The sequence below is a fragment of the Macrobrachium nipponense genome, chromosome 10 (assembly GCF_015104395.2).
Source record: "Macrobrachium nipponense isolate FS-2020 chromosome 10, ASM1510439v2, whole genome shotgun sequence".
NCBI classification, from domain to species: domain Eukaryota; kingdom Metazoa; phylum Arthropoda; class Malacostraca; order Decapoda; family Palaemonidae; genus Macrobrachium; species Macrobrachium nipponense.
Window position 1 is genome coordinate 88,556,379 of NC_087204.1, and position 17,123 is coordinate 88,573,501.

Here is a 17,123-nt window from a genome sequence, read left to right on the forward strand (position 1 = left end):
TGGTGGCAATTCCACTGGTGGGTGAAAAATTGGATCCATGTTACGCAAGTTGCTGTTACTGGATTACAGTTGTGGAAGCAATCAGCTGCAGGAGACGATCCCGCTTGCATTGAAAGACCTCTTCATATTGTTATCAAATTATGGTGATGTTTTAAGGGCAAAACACCTGCCTCTACCAAAGTGAGTTTGTTGGGGACGATCGGAATGCTCCTGTGCACAATGGCACGCCTTCATGGTGCACTGCATCGAGAGATTTTAATGCAGATTCTGAGGCGGATGAATATATTGGACAGCAGTAATCTATTATGGATAAGACTGTTGCCTTATATATCATTAATAAAATGTCTCGCTTTGCTTCCCAATTAGTGTGATAACTTTTTTAATAGTGGCAAGGGCTTTGATGGCCTTGGCTTTAATGTATTTGATGTGGTCTTTTCAATTTAAATGTTGATCAAATATCACTCCTAGATACTTGATTTTGTACAAAATTGTATTTCAGTAAGGTGAAGGTTTGATAGTTTGGTTCTTCATCCATCTTTTGTCTTTGTAGAAGACGATCGCTTTTGTTTTATCAGTTGAAAATTTAAATCCAACAACATATATTTGAAATGGCAGTATTGATAACTCTCTGAGCATGTCTCAAATTACTACTCGTATAGTAAATGACAAAGTCATCAACATATAAACTGTTTTTTTACACCACTTGGTAAACCCAAGTCATCGATTGCTAAAGCAATGTACAGCTCAAGACACTACCTTGAGGGATTCCTTCTTCCAGTTTATAGGTTACTGAGAAGGAATTTTCTACTATTTACTTGAAAAGTTCCGTTTTTTAAAAAGTTCTTAATAAATATTGGTTAAGTGGCCTCTTAGTCCCTTGGAGTGGTTTTTGCATGATGTTATGTTTCCATGTTGTATCGTATACTTTTTCTATATCAAAAAATATAGCTACTGTTAATTTAACTTGTTCAAAGCCTTTTTTTGATAAGATCTAATTGTGTCAAGGATCTTGGGTTGATCTGCCAGCTATTGGTGTTAAAATGGATTCTATGGTTATCACATACGTTAATCGTGGATTAACCATTTATTCCAAGATTTTGCATAGGCAACTTGTTACAGATATCGGTCTACTTATAATTGGATGGATTACTTGCATCCTTTCCTGGTTTATTTATTGGAATTATGGCATGTTTCCATTTATCAGGAAAGACACGTTTTAGCCAGATACTATCATAAGATTTTCATAAATATGATTTAGCTATAGGAGCTAATTTTTCTATAATTTCAAATGATATTTTATCATATCCTGGTGCGGAGGGATGAATAGAGTTGATGGCATTAACTAGTTCATCCATGTTAAAAATATAATTATATTCCAGGTGCACTGGTGCAACTATAGGCTGAAGGTATCAAGTGTAAACACACTTGTAATCTCAATTGCAGTTTCAAGAAGCATTGCTGTAATTTTCTTCACCTTCTGCCCAATTTATGATTTGACTTAACTATTTTTTACTCTTACATAATTCACTTCCCTACATTACAACCTAATATGCATTTTAAAGGTAAAATATAACATAACTAAGAAGGTAATCATAATTTTTGAATACTTGTATAGATTTTAAATTGTTAAAGAGTGTATGTCATCCTTAAAGGTAAATTATGATGGCACCAACAGAAAGAAATTATGTAACCAAACTACTATTAACAAATGAAAACTCTGGGAAGACCCAAATTAAAAACAGCGGTTTGTACTCTGATAGCCTTTATTGATGTTAAGCTGACAATTTACTCAGCAATGGTAACTTCAACATCCACATCAGGTTCAATGCTAATGCTGGTGATCTGTTTGACCACTTCAGATGGAGAGTGTAAGTCAATAACTCTCTTGTGGATTCTCATCTGGAATCGATCCCAGGTCTTTGAACCTTCACCACATGGTGTCTTACGGGTGGTGATGCGGAGTGTCTTGGTGGGCATGCGGACTGGGCCTTTGACTTTCAGCTGCTTTAACTTGGCTTCTCGGACAAGATCAGAGCACACTGAAAACAAACAAGTAAATGAGCTCAGCAGTTTTCTCAAGTGGACAAGGAAGCTAAAATGGCAGCAAATTTTACAACTGAATAAGAGTTCAGCTACAGTATAAAGAAATTACATAACAAAAAAATCAGATATACAGTATATACTGAAATACACTAAGTTTCTTAGCAATGGGAGAATAAAAAAAAAATGAGCCTCAAAATACAAGTTATTCTATTAAAATTAAGAAGTGGAAAAACAAAAATAACAATACAGGACTAACCACTGTACTAAGAGACCACGTGTACATTTTAATTCTATTTATATCATATCTGAGGTATATGACCAGTTCATTAAAAGTGCATTTTCAATTATTCTTCAACGTTGGAATTATCTCCCAAAAATTAACAGCTCCAACAATTTGCATTCAGAATATACAAAATTAGGCTACCAGATAGCCATTATGATGTGGAAAGAGTGCGGAATACAGGTACTACAGTAAATCAAGATATCACAGCATCATGAGGCAAATTTCTATCAAGCCCATATGCCAGTACTTTTGCATATGGGCACCTTCAAAAGAAATTAACTTAGCAAAGGTGGAAAAAAAAATTACAGACATCTATAGACGTAAGTGTAGCTTAAGGATCATGATTGTAACAATTGTTGGTAAGGCAGATGTGGTACCAATGGTGGAAATTTGACTGAGTTCCCAAACTGTTTTAACAGGAGGGAAGTAATTTTGACATTTATACAGTAGTTAAATATGGGATCAGTGCACTGGTTACCTAATGTATGTAGATAGTATATGGATAAACAGCAGTCAAAGGCTAGTTGGAAGATTCACTAATGATAGTAGTAACCTCAAACCACAGGTCTTAACCTAATTATATATTAGGTAGCACATGTTATATTCCAAGTACCATACCCAGATTTTAGTAGTGGGTAAGGGTTGCAATGGAAATATATTGATATAGGCATCGTTAAATAATAAAAACCACACAACTGAACTGTCAGCCAAGTGGCCGATGAAATGCCAATACTTTCACCACTGACACTACCTTTTCAACATAAAACACAAAGCTCTGGTCTGGTACCAATAGACTCTTACCCTTCTCAAGTGATCTGACATTGCTGGAAGTAAGGGTGATACGGATGCGGTGGATGGGTGACCCATCATCCATCACGCCCGCCTTCATGTCACTTTTGTCAGCATAGGCAGCCATTCTGGAAAACAAACACTATGGTAATATATATATTTTTTTTAGTTGGAGAGAAAAAAAAAAAAAAATTATTTGGAGATACATGTACTGAGAAACAGTAAAGGTTGTAAAGGATGAGGAAGTTAGGATGTATCCCTGACACTATACTTCCTCCTTATGCAATCTGTCTTACAATTAACAATCGCACATGAACAATGACCGTTTCCAATTTCTTAACAATTAAACATTGACCTTTAGCCCTTTAGCCATTTTGACAATCAACTAACCTGATTGAAGTACAACACTGTTTACTAGTATTTCAATTCAGTCTTGACAATTGATTGTCGATTAAAATCTTAGGAATGTGTGACTACTGATTTCACGTATATTATGCTGTTAATTCTTTTTACGAAGACAAAATTGCAACTTCAGTGCTTCTTTAGTTCTGGAGCTAATGTAGAAGGAGGGGTCACATGGACTGGTCTACGCTATCCGTAAAACCGCCGTATGAATTTCAGCGGGAATATGACACAACCTGTCCTCCCTTTCCTTAACCTTACCTAGGATGCTGTGTTCTTGCCTAACCCCTTTAGTAAATATTTATAGTTAAAAGTCTCATCTCAATGTATCTATGGCATTGTTTAATCTGCATGTCACCCTACACTGAATATTATGGAAACCTCTTCTAAAAATTTTCTCTCTGCTTCACCCACGGAAACCTTGAGAAAGGTTTCTAGATATTTCACATTAGAAAAATAATGCGCGTGTTCGTTATTCCCGAGATACATTCACTCTTTCTCTAGGAAGCAGGTCTCCCATAATCTGAGGATTTGATTTGTTTGTATGGTGTTTTTACGTTGCATGGAACCAGTGGTTATTCAGCAACAGGACCAAAGGCTTTAAGTGACTTCCAACCCCTGTCAAGAGTGAATTTCTATCACCAAAAATTCACATCTCTAACTCAATGAAATGCCTGAGAATTGAATTTGCAGCCAAGGAGGTGGCAGGCCAAGACCATACCAATCACGCGACCAAGGCACTTCTGAGGATTTGATTTGATTTGATTTATATAGAATCCTTATTTATGTAGACATTTCCTTTTATCAACATATAAACCTTCATTATCTACTATTTCTTATTACTTTTCTGAATTTTGTTCATGGCCAAATCTGGGAATTTCTGTTCATCATAGAGAACTATTCTCATTTCTCTACAAAGGATTCTTTAAGGGAAAATTACAGAAATGTTTACACTCTGACACAATACATTCTGGGTTGGAGCACCTCTCAGCAGCCACCAGAGAATGGTTTGACTTTAATCAGGCAGGGCTGCACTTCAGACTTCATGAAAGACTACTGGGACAACAATGTTGAACAGATTTACAGGACTTCCTGCTTGACTAACATATTAAGATAGCTTAATTTTTTTTTATTACCCATGTACATGTTCACGTGTAGGGTAATTCTGTAGGAAAGGGGCGCATGGTTTTTTATTTTTTAAAGTACGGAGAATAGTGTATAGAATTCTTAGATAATAACCACTGAGGAAATGTTTATTAATCCCAAAAAACGTCACTTTAAAATGTAGAACCTTGCAAAGAAACTAAGTTGAGGGAGCTCTGTCTCTCACCGAGTCAACTACAGACTGTTGTATGTGTCTGCGCGCGCATGCAAGGACTAAAAAAACATAAATTAAACAAGTGACGAATGCAATCCGCACAGGGTAAACCCTTTTTGCCTCCCTATTTCTCTTTAATCCATTCTTACACAATGAATACGGAAAATTTTTCTCACATGGCTATTTTGTTGTTCATCATCATGGTAGTAGCTTCTACAAGTGCGCCGGTGGAAAAGTTATAACCTTTTCGATGTGAATGCTGTGTCATAACATATGGTGATGATTGTTTTTTGCAGTTTGTAAGTAGTTCAACCTCGACCCGAACACAGTGACACTAAAGCATTTTGAGCTGTTTAACATATAAACTGGTGCACCCTTTTCCTATAAAATTACCTCTTTAATATTTATGTTTATCCAAAATGTAAAAATGGAAGTGCGAGGCAAGGTTAAAACTGACAGAGAGAGTAAAATACCTACATACGTAATTGGATATGGCATAGTAACCTAGCATGTTACCATATTTTCCTTTGTAGTATTTCTTGTTTTCCCCACACACAATTTAGCAATCTCACACTCCATCATGTTATTAAAAAGTTACTAAGATTGTGTGAGGACATAGGATAGCCTATTAAGGAGTGCTCTAAGATTTTTGAGGCTTGCTAGCACACGGCTGAAATGATTTAATCTTGCTTACCTATTTTTTCATCAAAATATACACATTGGTTACAAACAAAAATAATTTAAGTCAAGTCTTATATGGGTAGCATATAAGACTTGACCATTAGCCATGTTATAATAAAATCACAAGGAAACCTCGAAGGCTGCCACTGCATGTCATCCTGACCAGATTGCGGGAATTAATTACAACTTATCATACGCAGGTTGTCCCAGGTCATTCCCTAAGGCCATGGATTAAATAAATCAAACCAATATAAATGTCTGATTGATATGATTCATAGACATATGCCGACTCAAATTCATGCTTTCAGTGTTTAGCTACTCAAATGTTGTAAAAAATATTTTGTTCCCATATGTGCGAATGTCAACAGACAATTTGAATTATTAGTCATCATTTTATTTCATTTCCGGTGTTTGTACCTCATGTAACATTGGATATCGATGATTCATCCAAGACCAGGGCCTAGAACAATCGTTTCATGTGATCCTCTCCTCCTGCTTCAGAGAAACAAACTGGTACCTCTATGGTCGTCAGACAGCAGCGATTTTAAGCAGGTTACAATCAAATAAGCACTGTTTCAGTTGTAATGGCAGTCAAGATAAAATTATCAATTAGAAGGTAAAATTGCATTTGTTTAAAACATGAACCTGGGGAATAAGACTTCCCATACGTTCACTACAATAGGCTACAAAATAATGTTTCATTGTGCTAATTACAACTACAATCTTGAAAGTAATTTCGCAAATATTGTTCAAATGAGCACTGGGAAGGACGTGGACATCATGTGGATGGTGAATTGTTCTGGTCCCGAAAAGACGCCATCTTGGATTTAAAAACTACCATGAACACAATTTTTACGAAGACTTTACATGCTTATTTTATTTTAGTTCATATGGCAGTTTCATATCGGCGTATGTGTGAAGATCCACTAATGTGGCAACGATGATTTTGCCATTCTTAGCAAGCAAGCATTTAAAGGTTACATTTATTTCTGGCATACGGTTATTAAAGAAAATTAAAATACAGTAGAGCCTCGGTTCTCGACGATAATTCGTTCCAGAAGGAGCGTCGAAATTTGATTATTTCGAGAACTGAATCAAGTTTTCCCATAAGAAATAACTGAAAATGGATTAATCCGTTCTTGACCATCAGTTATTACCCTAACCTTGCCTTTTTATACAATACATTACATGCAAATTACAATTAAATAAGTTAAAAGTTAAATAAATATAATGTTAAACGTATATTTATAATTTTAAATGTATAATATACAGTATAAAAGAAAACTAGCCTGTGTCCAACTGATTGTTGACCAAGATCCATAGGCTACCTAGGTAAATAGTAAGTAGAACGTAGTGTAGTGGGTAGGCATAAAACGTGTTGCTAACATAATAAAAACATTGAAAAGCAAGTCTAATTATTACAGTAAATTAATAAACTATTAAAATTAAACCCAATTTATATTTATAAAAAACTTGCAAAAATTTGCCTACAGTAAGTCGGCATTTAAGGATGTAAACAAACCATAGCGCAGCCCTGGTGGCTTATATCGAGACTATGGTAGTAAAGAAACCATATCTCGCTATAAGCCTAGAAACATTTACATTCGATATTAATTTATGGTAAATCTTTTACGGAGTCGACTGCAATACTGTATACAAAATCGCTTGAAAATTATCTTTCAGTAAATGTAATGTTATGATACTAACGATTTTGTTTCATAAATGTCCTTATAAAAAAGGACATTTCAAGCTTATTGGACTTTGACAAATTAATTATGGTAACTGCATGGTACATATATACGTACGCATAAGTAAAAGAATCTTCTTAATGTCTTTAATTACTATATCATTACGTACCAGCATCTCGAAGCATACAGATTGCGTTCGTTACCGCGCACGCGTTGCATATGTAAACTGTGTCACTACCAGACCTCATACGTAAACATTGACGTCTTTTTACAGTAGACATAAAAGAATAGTCTTAATTTCTATAATTATTCTATACCATAGCGGCTTCTCTGATTAAGCTAAGGCTAACCTCTTTACCAGCAAGCTTAACAAAGATTAAGATTGCGTTCGCTACCGAACGGCACACGTTACGTATGTGACAGTGGTTTCACTACCAAATCTCACACGTAAACAATGACGTATTTTTACAGTAGACATAAAAGAATCTACTTAATTTCTATAATTAATGTATACCGTAGCGGATTCTGAGTTAACCTAAGGCTAACCTCTTCTTTACTGGCACGCTTAAAAAGCTTAGATTGCGTTGCTACCAAACCGAACATGATTACGTATGTAACTGGTTTCACTACCAAATCTTACACGTAAACATTAACGTATTACAGTACGACATAAAAGATTCTTCTTAATTACTACGCACTTAATATGGCATAGTGGCTTCTCTGATATAAACTATGACTAACTTCTTCTTTACCGGAAAGCTTAACAAAGCTTAAAGATTGCATTCACTACCGAACCGCACATGTAACCTACGTACGTAACATTGCCTTCACTCCAAACCTAACACTTAAATACGTATTGCATTTGTTACTGAAACGTGCGCTTCAAGTGTGAGCATGGTTTTAGAATATGTCTTCGCTTGAAAAAAAAATCAAGCAAGGGTGCTTGATTGAATCTTTTTTTTTCGCTCATCACTTTCATGCAGAGGAGAGGATAGACGAAACTTAAGGTTTATTTTGGAGTTGGAAATGATAGAAACATTTTGAAGAAGGAAAATGCGAGATGCCAGAAACATTTTGAAGAAGGAAAATGCGAGATGCCATGTAAACACTTTTCCATTATTTCAGAGATTAACAATAGCAAAAGGTTTTAATAGATAGCCAGTAGTAATGTTGGGACCCATGATGAATCAAAAGGTAACTGCGTATAGAGTTGATACCACCGAAAAAGCAAACTAAATGCGCGCAAGGTGTACAAGACACGACATGTTTTGAAAACATTAGTTGCGGGACTTTAAACAATGCTGAGTGGCGTCACCATTGTTACCAACCGTTTTGCTAATATGCTAGTCGGTCCAAGCAAGAATTTATGCCAAATATGGTGCAATTTTGTGCCAGAAATTTATGGCTATTAATCTATCATTATCTCATTTCTCTAATACATTTGAGCTAAAACAACAATGTAATGAAAATTTAAAAACATTATATATTAGGTGAAATGATAAAAGTGACGAACAGACAATATAATAACTAATAATTGATGATCTTTACATGTTAGGAAACTCGTAATAAAACACCATTTTTCTTTAATAGATCACATACGCAATCACTAGTACACTATTTGATATGCAATCACTATTATACTATTTGACAAATGTGTGAAGATCACACATACAAATGTGAAGAAAACAACAAATTTTACTTATTACTGCATCATTATCATGCCACTCATAACCATTTTCCTTTAACAGGTCACATAAACAATTAATAAATACTTGAAAATGTGTGAAATTACTTCAAATATAACATTTGTTATTTATTTGATATTTACTGAAAAATTAAAACTTAAAAAAAAAAGGTAAACAAACAACCAGTCTCTACTCAAGAAGAAAAACATACGTACTTATTACTTGATCATTATCATGCCACTGAAACACATTTTTCTTTAACATATCACATACACAATGAATTAAATACTTTGAAAATTGTGAAAATCACTTCAGAATAATTAAATTTTGATACTGAAAAAAAATAAAAACTTAAAAAGGAAAAAAACGTAATTCTTTACTCATGAAAGAAAAAACATTATTAACACTTTACTGATCGGTTTGTCTTGCCACTGTGGGTATTTATTTATATTCACAAAATTTAACATTCCTTAGTTGGGTTCAAACTTAGCAATTAATCATTTGTTAGTGCTGCTTTTGAGGCAATTTCACTTGTAGATACATTCACTATAGCTGGTATGAAATTGAGAAATTTTCTGCATTTATTAAAAATTTTAGTGAAAATACATTCTAAAATTGTACTAGAAACCTAAGTGAAAGAAATTATGCTAAGCTCCAATTTTTGGGTCAAATTATGCTAAAAAACATGAAATTATGCTACATTTGGTAGCACTGGATGACCCAACTAGCGGCGGCTGGCGGAAAAACAGTTTTGTTTTACAAACATCATATGGTCGGGGTCGGAAACTGGTTTTGGGGTGAAAACAGATACAAAGTTTATTGGAAATTTAGTGGCGAAATCCGATTATGTCGAGTACTAATACGGTCGTGAACCGGGTCTCTACTGTACTAATACAGACTTAAATCAATGAAAAGTGCTAGAAAAAAAAATATATACTATATATATAATAATATATATATATATATATATAAAATCTCGTTATCCGTAGCCATTCCTCAATGGTTTTCGGCAGCCAGATGTACGACAAGGTTAAAAACATTAGATTGTATCTACTTTAGAAATATCTGTAATTTTTGTTTTTCGGGGTAATTTGGTTGCAAAAAAGGGATAAAAGACAAGAATTAAATTAAAATTTTTTAAACAACAAAGTAAAGTTGAACTAAATAACGAGTAAAGTAAACAATTTAGGGAATAAAACTTTGCAGTTTTGTCGTCTGCTGTTCGTAACTGTGTTTGTGGCGCACGCGCTTAGGAACCAGGAACAGCAACTTGTTTGAAGTGCAATGTGGAGTGATAGAGACCAAAATGTGTATAATAACAATCAAATAAACTGTGGAGTTTCAGTTGTGATGACAGTAAGGATAAAAACCACCGATTACAAGGTAAAAATGAAATCGGTTCAAACCATGACCCCGGGAATAACAAGTTTCATACTTTCACTAATATAGGCAACAAAAGGTTTTATTGTGCTGATTACAACTGCAATCTTGAGTAAGATCAATAAACATTACATATATAGGGGGAAACACCAGCGACTACCAACCCTTATCATGGTGGACAGGTCTTATTCACTCGATATTTAAATGGTGAAACAAGAATACAATTACAACTCTAAGCATACCATTCAAAAGATTGAAGTTTCGTCAACATAATGTGATATATGAAAGCCCCATACAAACTAAAATAAGCATGTGACGCTTTTCGTAAAATAGGTTTTCAAGGCGTTTTTTGGAAAACATCCAATAACGGTGGCTTGACCGTGTGGATGTACATGGTTTCTGATCAGTGAGCGACAACCATCTTTCCCAGCCTTCCCCCACACTTCATTTGCACAATGTAGCGTATATATGTAATGTTTATTGATCTTACTCAAGATTGCAGTTGTAATCAGCACAATAAAACAACATTTTGTTGCCTATATTACTGAAAGTATGAAACTTTTTATTCCCAGTGTCATGGTTTGAACTGAATTCATTTTTACCTCATAATCGGTGGTTTTTATCCTTACTGCCATCACAACTGAAACTCCACAGTGCTTAGTTGATTGTTATTATACACATTTTGGTCTCAATTCACTCCACATTGCACTTTAAACAAGTTGCTGTTCCTGGTTCCTAAGCGCGCGCCACAAACACAGTTACGAACAGCAGATGACAAAACTGCAAAGTTTTATTCCCTAAATTGTTTACTTTACTTGTTATTTAGTTCAACTTTACTTTGTTATTTAAAAATTTTAATTTAATTCATGTATATTATCCCTTTTTTGCAACCAAATTACCCCGAAAAATTACCGATATTTCTAAAGTAGATACAATCCAATGTTTCTAACCTTTTCGTACATCTGGCTGCCGAAAACCATAGAGGAACGACTACAGATAAGTGGATTATATATATATATATATTTTTTGCTTTTATGTTTTTACTAGCACTTTTCATTGATTTAAGTATATTAGTATTTTGAATTTCTTTAATAACTGTATGCCAGAAATAAATATAACCTTTAATGCTTGCATGCTAAGAATGGCAAAATCATCGTTGCCACATTAGTGGAGGGTTCACACATACGCCGATTCATTATTATAAACGGTTTCCATGAATTCAGTTGTCATAGTAATGCAATAATGATAAAATTGCTTTAATATTTATGTATAAATACTTCCAATACATAGCCTAATTTCACCAATTTCAACGTTTTGTGTGTAGTCTTATACCCAGTTTGGAGGGTGAACACATACCAAATGGCAACAGAGAGAGAGAGAGAGAGAGAGAGAGAGAGAGAGAGAGAGAGAGAGAGAGAGAGAGAGAGAGAGAGAGAGAGAGAGGGAAGGAAGAAGGAAAGGGGTGGCAGTGGAGGGGGAGGGAGAGGGTAGGTGGAGCTTTTTACGAGTTCGTATCCATTTCTGCATAATGGAGTTTTTGTCTCTTGGTACAAGGATAAGTGTCGTTATTCTTTACGATTAGTGTTTCACGATAACCGTTCGTATATTATGCACTGGGGTGTAACTGCACTATAAGCGAAAAATCTCGTTCTGATACAAGTGTTCGTTACAGAAATAGGTACTGCCCAAAAAGTGGTTGCACTGTCTCTGAAACCCATAGTAGTTATGCCACTTAGTTGTCAATCAAGTTTTTTTTTTACAAGCAAGTTTTTGAATAAATTTGTATTTTTCGCAATCAAAACATATGCCTTCCCCCCCCCCCCGCCCCCCCCCCCCCCCCCCATTGCTAACTTTCCTCTTTCAACGACTTTCTGGTCATTGCAAATTCGGCCCCATAATTTCTTATGATGCGAAAACAGACAGGCCCAGGGACCGAAAACGATTGTGTCACACTACGGCAATAATCCGGCAAGAAAACATCTTCACATATCCAAAAAGTAAATAACAAAGATATAGGGTAGAATATCACGACAGGCCAACCCTCATCACGGTGGACGGGTCTTATTCACTCGATATTTAATTGGTGAAACATGAATACAATTGCAACTCTAAGCATACCATTTAAAAGACTGAAGTTTCGTCAACATATTGTGATATATGAAAGCCCCATACGAACTAAAATAGCATGTGAGCTCTTCGTAAAATATGTTTTCAAGGCAGTTTTGAAATCCAATATGGCGGCTACGTTTTGCATGGACGGTTCTCATCAGTGACGGCCACCATCTTTCCCCAGCCTTCCCAGCACTCATTTGAACAATGTTAGCGTATATATGTAACGTTTATTGATCTTACTCAAGATTGCAGTTGTAATCAGCACAATAAAACAACATTTTGTTGCCTATATTAGTGAAAGTATGAAACTTGTTATTCCCGGGGTTATGGTTTGAACTGAATTCATTCTTACCTTGTAATCGGTGGTTTTTATCCTTACTGCCATCACAACTGAAACTCCACAGTGCTTATTTGATTGTTATTATACACATTTTGGTCGGTCAGTTCACTCCACATTGCACTTTCAACCCGTTGCTGTTCCTGTTTCTAAGCGGGGGGGCTGGGCGCCATAAACACAATTACAAACAGCAGACGACGAAACTGCAGTTTTATTCCCTAAACTGTTTACTTTACTCGTTATTTAGTTTAAATATACTTTGTTATTTAAAAATTTTGATTTAATTCATGTATATTATCCCCATTTTTTGCAACCAAATTACCCCGAAAAATTACAGATATTTCTAAAGTAGATAAAATCAAATGTTTCTAACGTTTTCGTACGTCTGGCTGCCGAAAACCATAGAGGAACGAATACGGAAAAGTGCATAGAGGAACGACTACGTTTTTTTTTTTTTGTTTTTTTTTTTTTTGCTTCTTTGTTTTTGCTAGCACTTTTCATTGATTTCAGTCTTTATTAGTATTTTGAATTTCTTTAATAATCGTATGCCAGAAATAAACGTAACCTTTAATGTTTGCATGCTTTAATGTTTGCATGCTAAGAATGGCAAAATCATCGTTGCCACATTAGTGGAGGCTTCACACATACGCCGTTCCATTATTATAAACTGTTTCCATGAATTCTAGTTGTCATAGTAATGCAATAATGATAAAATTGCTTTAATATTTTAATGTATATATACTTCCAATACATAGCCTAATTTCACCAATTTCAACGTTTTGTGTGTAGTCTTATACCCAGTTTGGAGGGTCAACACATACCGAATGGCGAGAGAGAGAGAGAGAGAGAGAGAGAGAGAGAGAGAGAGAGAGAGAGAAGGCGGAGGAACGAAGAAGGAAAGGGATGGCGGTGGGGGGTAGGTGGAGCTTTATACGCGTGTTCGTATCCATTTCTGCATAATGGAGTTTTTGTCTCTTGGTACAAGGACAAGTGTCGTTATTCTTTACGATTAGTGATTCAAGATACCCTTATAAATTACGGCACTGTAATGCACTATAGCAAAATCTCGTTCTGTTACGAGTGTTCGTTACAGAAATAGGTATTGCCCAAAAACGTGCTTGCACTGTCTCTGAACCCATAGTAGACATGCTGCTTAGTTGTCAATCAAGTTTTTATAACCAAGTATTTTTTACAAGCTAGCTATTAAATAAATTTGTATTTTTCTCAGTCAAAACATATGCCCCTCAATGCTAACTTTCCTCTTTTAACGACTTTCTGGTCATTGCAAATTCGGCCCCATAATTTCTTATGGTGCGAAAACAGACAGAGGCCCATGGACCGAAAACGATTGCGTCACACTACGGCGATAATCCAGCAGTAAAACATCTTCATATATCCAAAAGTAATATAGATATATATGCGCATTACGATTATAACAAATTCATGTATAGCTGATAACAATCTGCATGAATAACTGGTAAACTGTTCTGCAATGACAGTTGAGTATAGCAATTATTTACAATAGGTACGAAAGTCAAGATGTGACGTCATAATACAGAACTTAAAAGAACGTTCTAATTCAGAAAAATAATTACTTAAATTAGAGTCAGAGTCGAGTTACTTTTTCAATAACGAATATTTTCAAATTAATCATCATAAATATGTAAAATATTGATGTTTTACTACTTAATCTTAAAATTTGGCCTTAATTTCTAACTTTGGAGAAAATACTTACTTCGAAAGGAGAGTAGAGGTCTTTAGCTCCGTTTTTCACCAACAAGAAGTCGCGACTGATGCCCATCTCCGGTGTCAGGACGCGTTATAATGTACTTTTTCGGAGGGTGGCTAGCGTTGATTGTAGGTGGCCTGCTTGGCCTGCTGTGATATTTTACCCTATATGAGCATTACGATTATAACAATTTGCATGAATAACTGGTAAACTGTTCTGCAAGAAAGTTGAGTAAAGCAATTATTTTCAATAGGTATGAAAGCCAAGATGTCGTGACGTCACAATACAGGACTTGAACGAACGTTCTAATTCCAAAAAATTACTTAAATTTGAGTCAAAATCGAGTTACTTTTTCAATAACAAATATTTTCAAAATAATCATCATAGCCTAAATATGTAAAATATTGATGTTTTACTATTTAATTAAAAAATTGCCCAAGTGCACAGTTCTTCGTCATCTTCTACCAAAACAGTTGTTTACTAACAAACGCGCTGGTAAGTTTCCGTGTTCAGATTGTTGTGATGAAAGTGCCCCAGCGTCTGTGGGTACAAGTGGTGTGCGGATTTATCACAGGAAATGGGAAGTTTATTGACACAAGCGACTCCGTAAACATCGAGATGGCATCAATCTTCTAAATATTTTGAGTTGTATGTAAAAATGTTGAAAGCATTTTGGCGAGATTTGGACTGCCATGTACACCCTTTTCACTACCCTCTGTTTAAATCTTAAAATTTGGCCTTAATTCCTAACTTTGGAGAAAATACTTACTTCAAAAGGAGAGTAGAGGTCTTTAGCTCCGTTTCTCACTAACAAGTCGCGACAGATGCCCATCTCCAGTGTCAGGACACGTTAAAATGTACTTTTTTGTTTAGGGTGGTACACATTGATCATACATGGTCCACCCCTGTACCATGCGATGTTTTACCCGTAAAAAACTGCATGGTACAGGGGTGAACCATGTACGATCAACGTGTACAACCCTAAGAAAAGTACATTATAACGTGTCCTGACACCGGAGTAGAGGTCTTTAGCTCCGTTTCTCACCAACAACAAGTCGCGTCTGATGCCCATCTCGATATCAGGACGCGTTATAATGTACTTTTTTGGGGGTTGTACACATTGATCGTACATGGTCCACCCCTGTACCATGCAGTTTTTTACCCTATTCCTATGACGAAAAACTTTGTAGGCTACACAGGAAAGCATGCTACTGTACTGTAACCTGATAGACTAGGCCTTTGCAAACTCAAAATAAAGTAGGACTACTTCTGGAGCAGATAGAATAAACTGGCTAAGTTTAGGTTAGGTATAAACTATTCATACTTAATGGCAGACTAACCTATCCTTCACTGTTGCCTATCCAGGGTCTACTTGTGAAGTAGTCTAGTGTATGGTCTAGTTGTGAAGTAGGGCCTAGTGTATAATCTAGACCCAAATTGTGGAACTTCAATGCAATACCCTGGTATTTTCGATTGTTATACACATGAACCAGGCTCTTCCAAAGTCCGCCTAGCTATGCAACATTTAGCCTACTAGCTAGGGGCAGGGGCAACGGCAGACAGCTAAGAGTCTACCTAGGTACTAGAATATAACATCTGAAATAAATACCGGGCACGGTACTCTGGTTGCAATTAAACAGTATAGCTATTGCGCCCGATACTCGGGTAGCAGTTATTTGCAGTACAACATAAAGGTACTTGACATTCCCCATTGCCTAAACTACGCGGCCAGACACGGTGGAAATGGGGCAGAATATTTTTGTACCCCAAATCGTACTTTTTCCAACTACTAATCAAAATTTACCACACCCAACACGAGTCTCTGTATCTAAATATTATTTTAATGCAAATATATCTTACTTGACTTATTCCGGTCGAGATAATTCTCAGAAGAAACCAGCGCTGAACCGGAAAGCGTGTGTTTACTTTACCAGCAAAACGCAAGAGAAAGAAGAAGAAATGATTCAACTGAGCGTTGAACATTGAAGAAAATAAAGAGTTTGAAAATAATTTGATTGCATAAATTCGTTTTAGAATTATTAAAAATCTTATAATTATGCTTTTTGAATTATATATTATAAAATATTTTTATATCGTAAGACGATTCACGATTGTTTTGCAAGAGGTTTCGCTTGACTTTTAGGAGGCTTCTTAAATGACGTCATAGCAAAATCTGATTGTAAAAAATATCTGGGTTAATAACGAGGATTTATGCTACTAGATAAACACGAAGTTACCTCCGGAACATTGATATGTGTAATGTTAACTTTTTTGTTTTAAGTATTTGAATATACAATGGAAACCCAAATATGACTCCTTTATTTGAATCGTATACATACTGTAACAAACGATCAGAATCATGAGTAACAACATACCATAAGCACCGTTAGTGAAAAACCTATAGCTCTAAAAGTTAGAACACATTCAAAGATTTCACAGGTGATATCAAGAAGTCTCTTTCTCATCCTGAATTTATGACATAGCTTTAATTAACAACTGTGGGCTATAGGAATGTTATAGTATACGAATACTATATTTTTCAAGTCTTTCCTTTTGTCTGAAATCTTCCGTCTTCCTTATTACTATGTGTCATAGCAATTTTGATAGTTATAATTTTTTTTCTTTTGTTTGAATTACATGGTGTGTCCTGTATTTATGCACTTTCATTAGAACCGA

At 35.4% G+C, this 17,123-nt stretch overlaps 1 protein-coding gene across 1 annotated transcript; it reads right to left on the reverse strand.

The window, feature by feature from the left end:
- Nucleotides 1–1,745: 1,745 nt before the first annotated feature.
- Nucleotides 1,746–16,426, reverse strand: LOC135223748 (small ribosomal subunit protein uS10-like). Its single transcript, XM_064262505.1, has 3 exons — nt 16,308–16,426; nt 3,128–3,243; nt 1,746–2,039 (listed from the first exon to the last, which is right to left on the reverse strand). Exons 2-3 carry the CDS (start codon nt 3,240–3,242, stop codon nt 1,786–1,788), a joined length of 369 nt encoding a protein of 122 aa, XP_064118575.1. The 5' UTR covers nt 3,243; nt 16,308–16,426; the 3' UTR covers nt 1,746–1,785.
- Between the last annotated feature and the right edge of the window lie 697 nt (nt 16,427–17,123).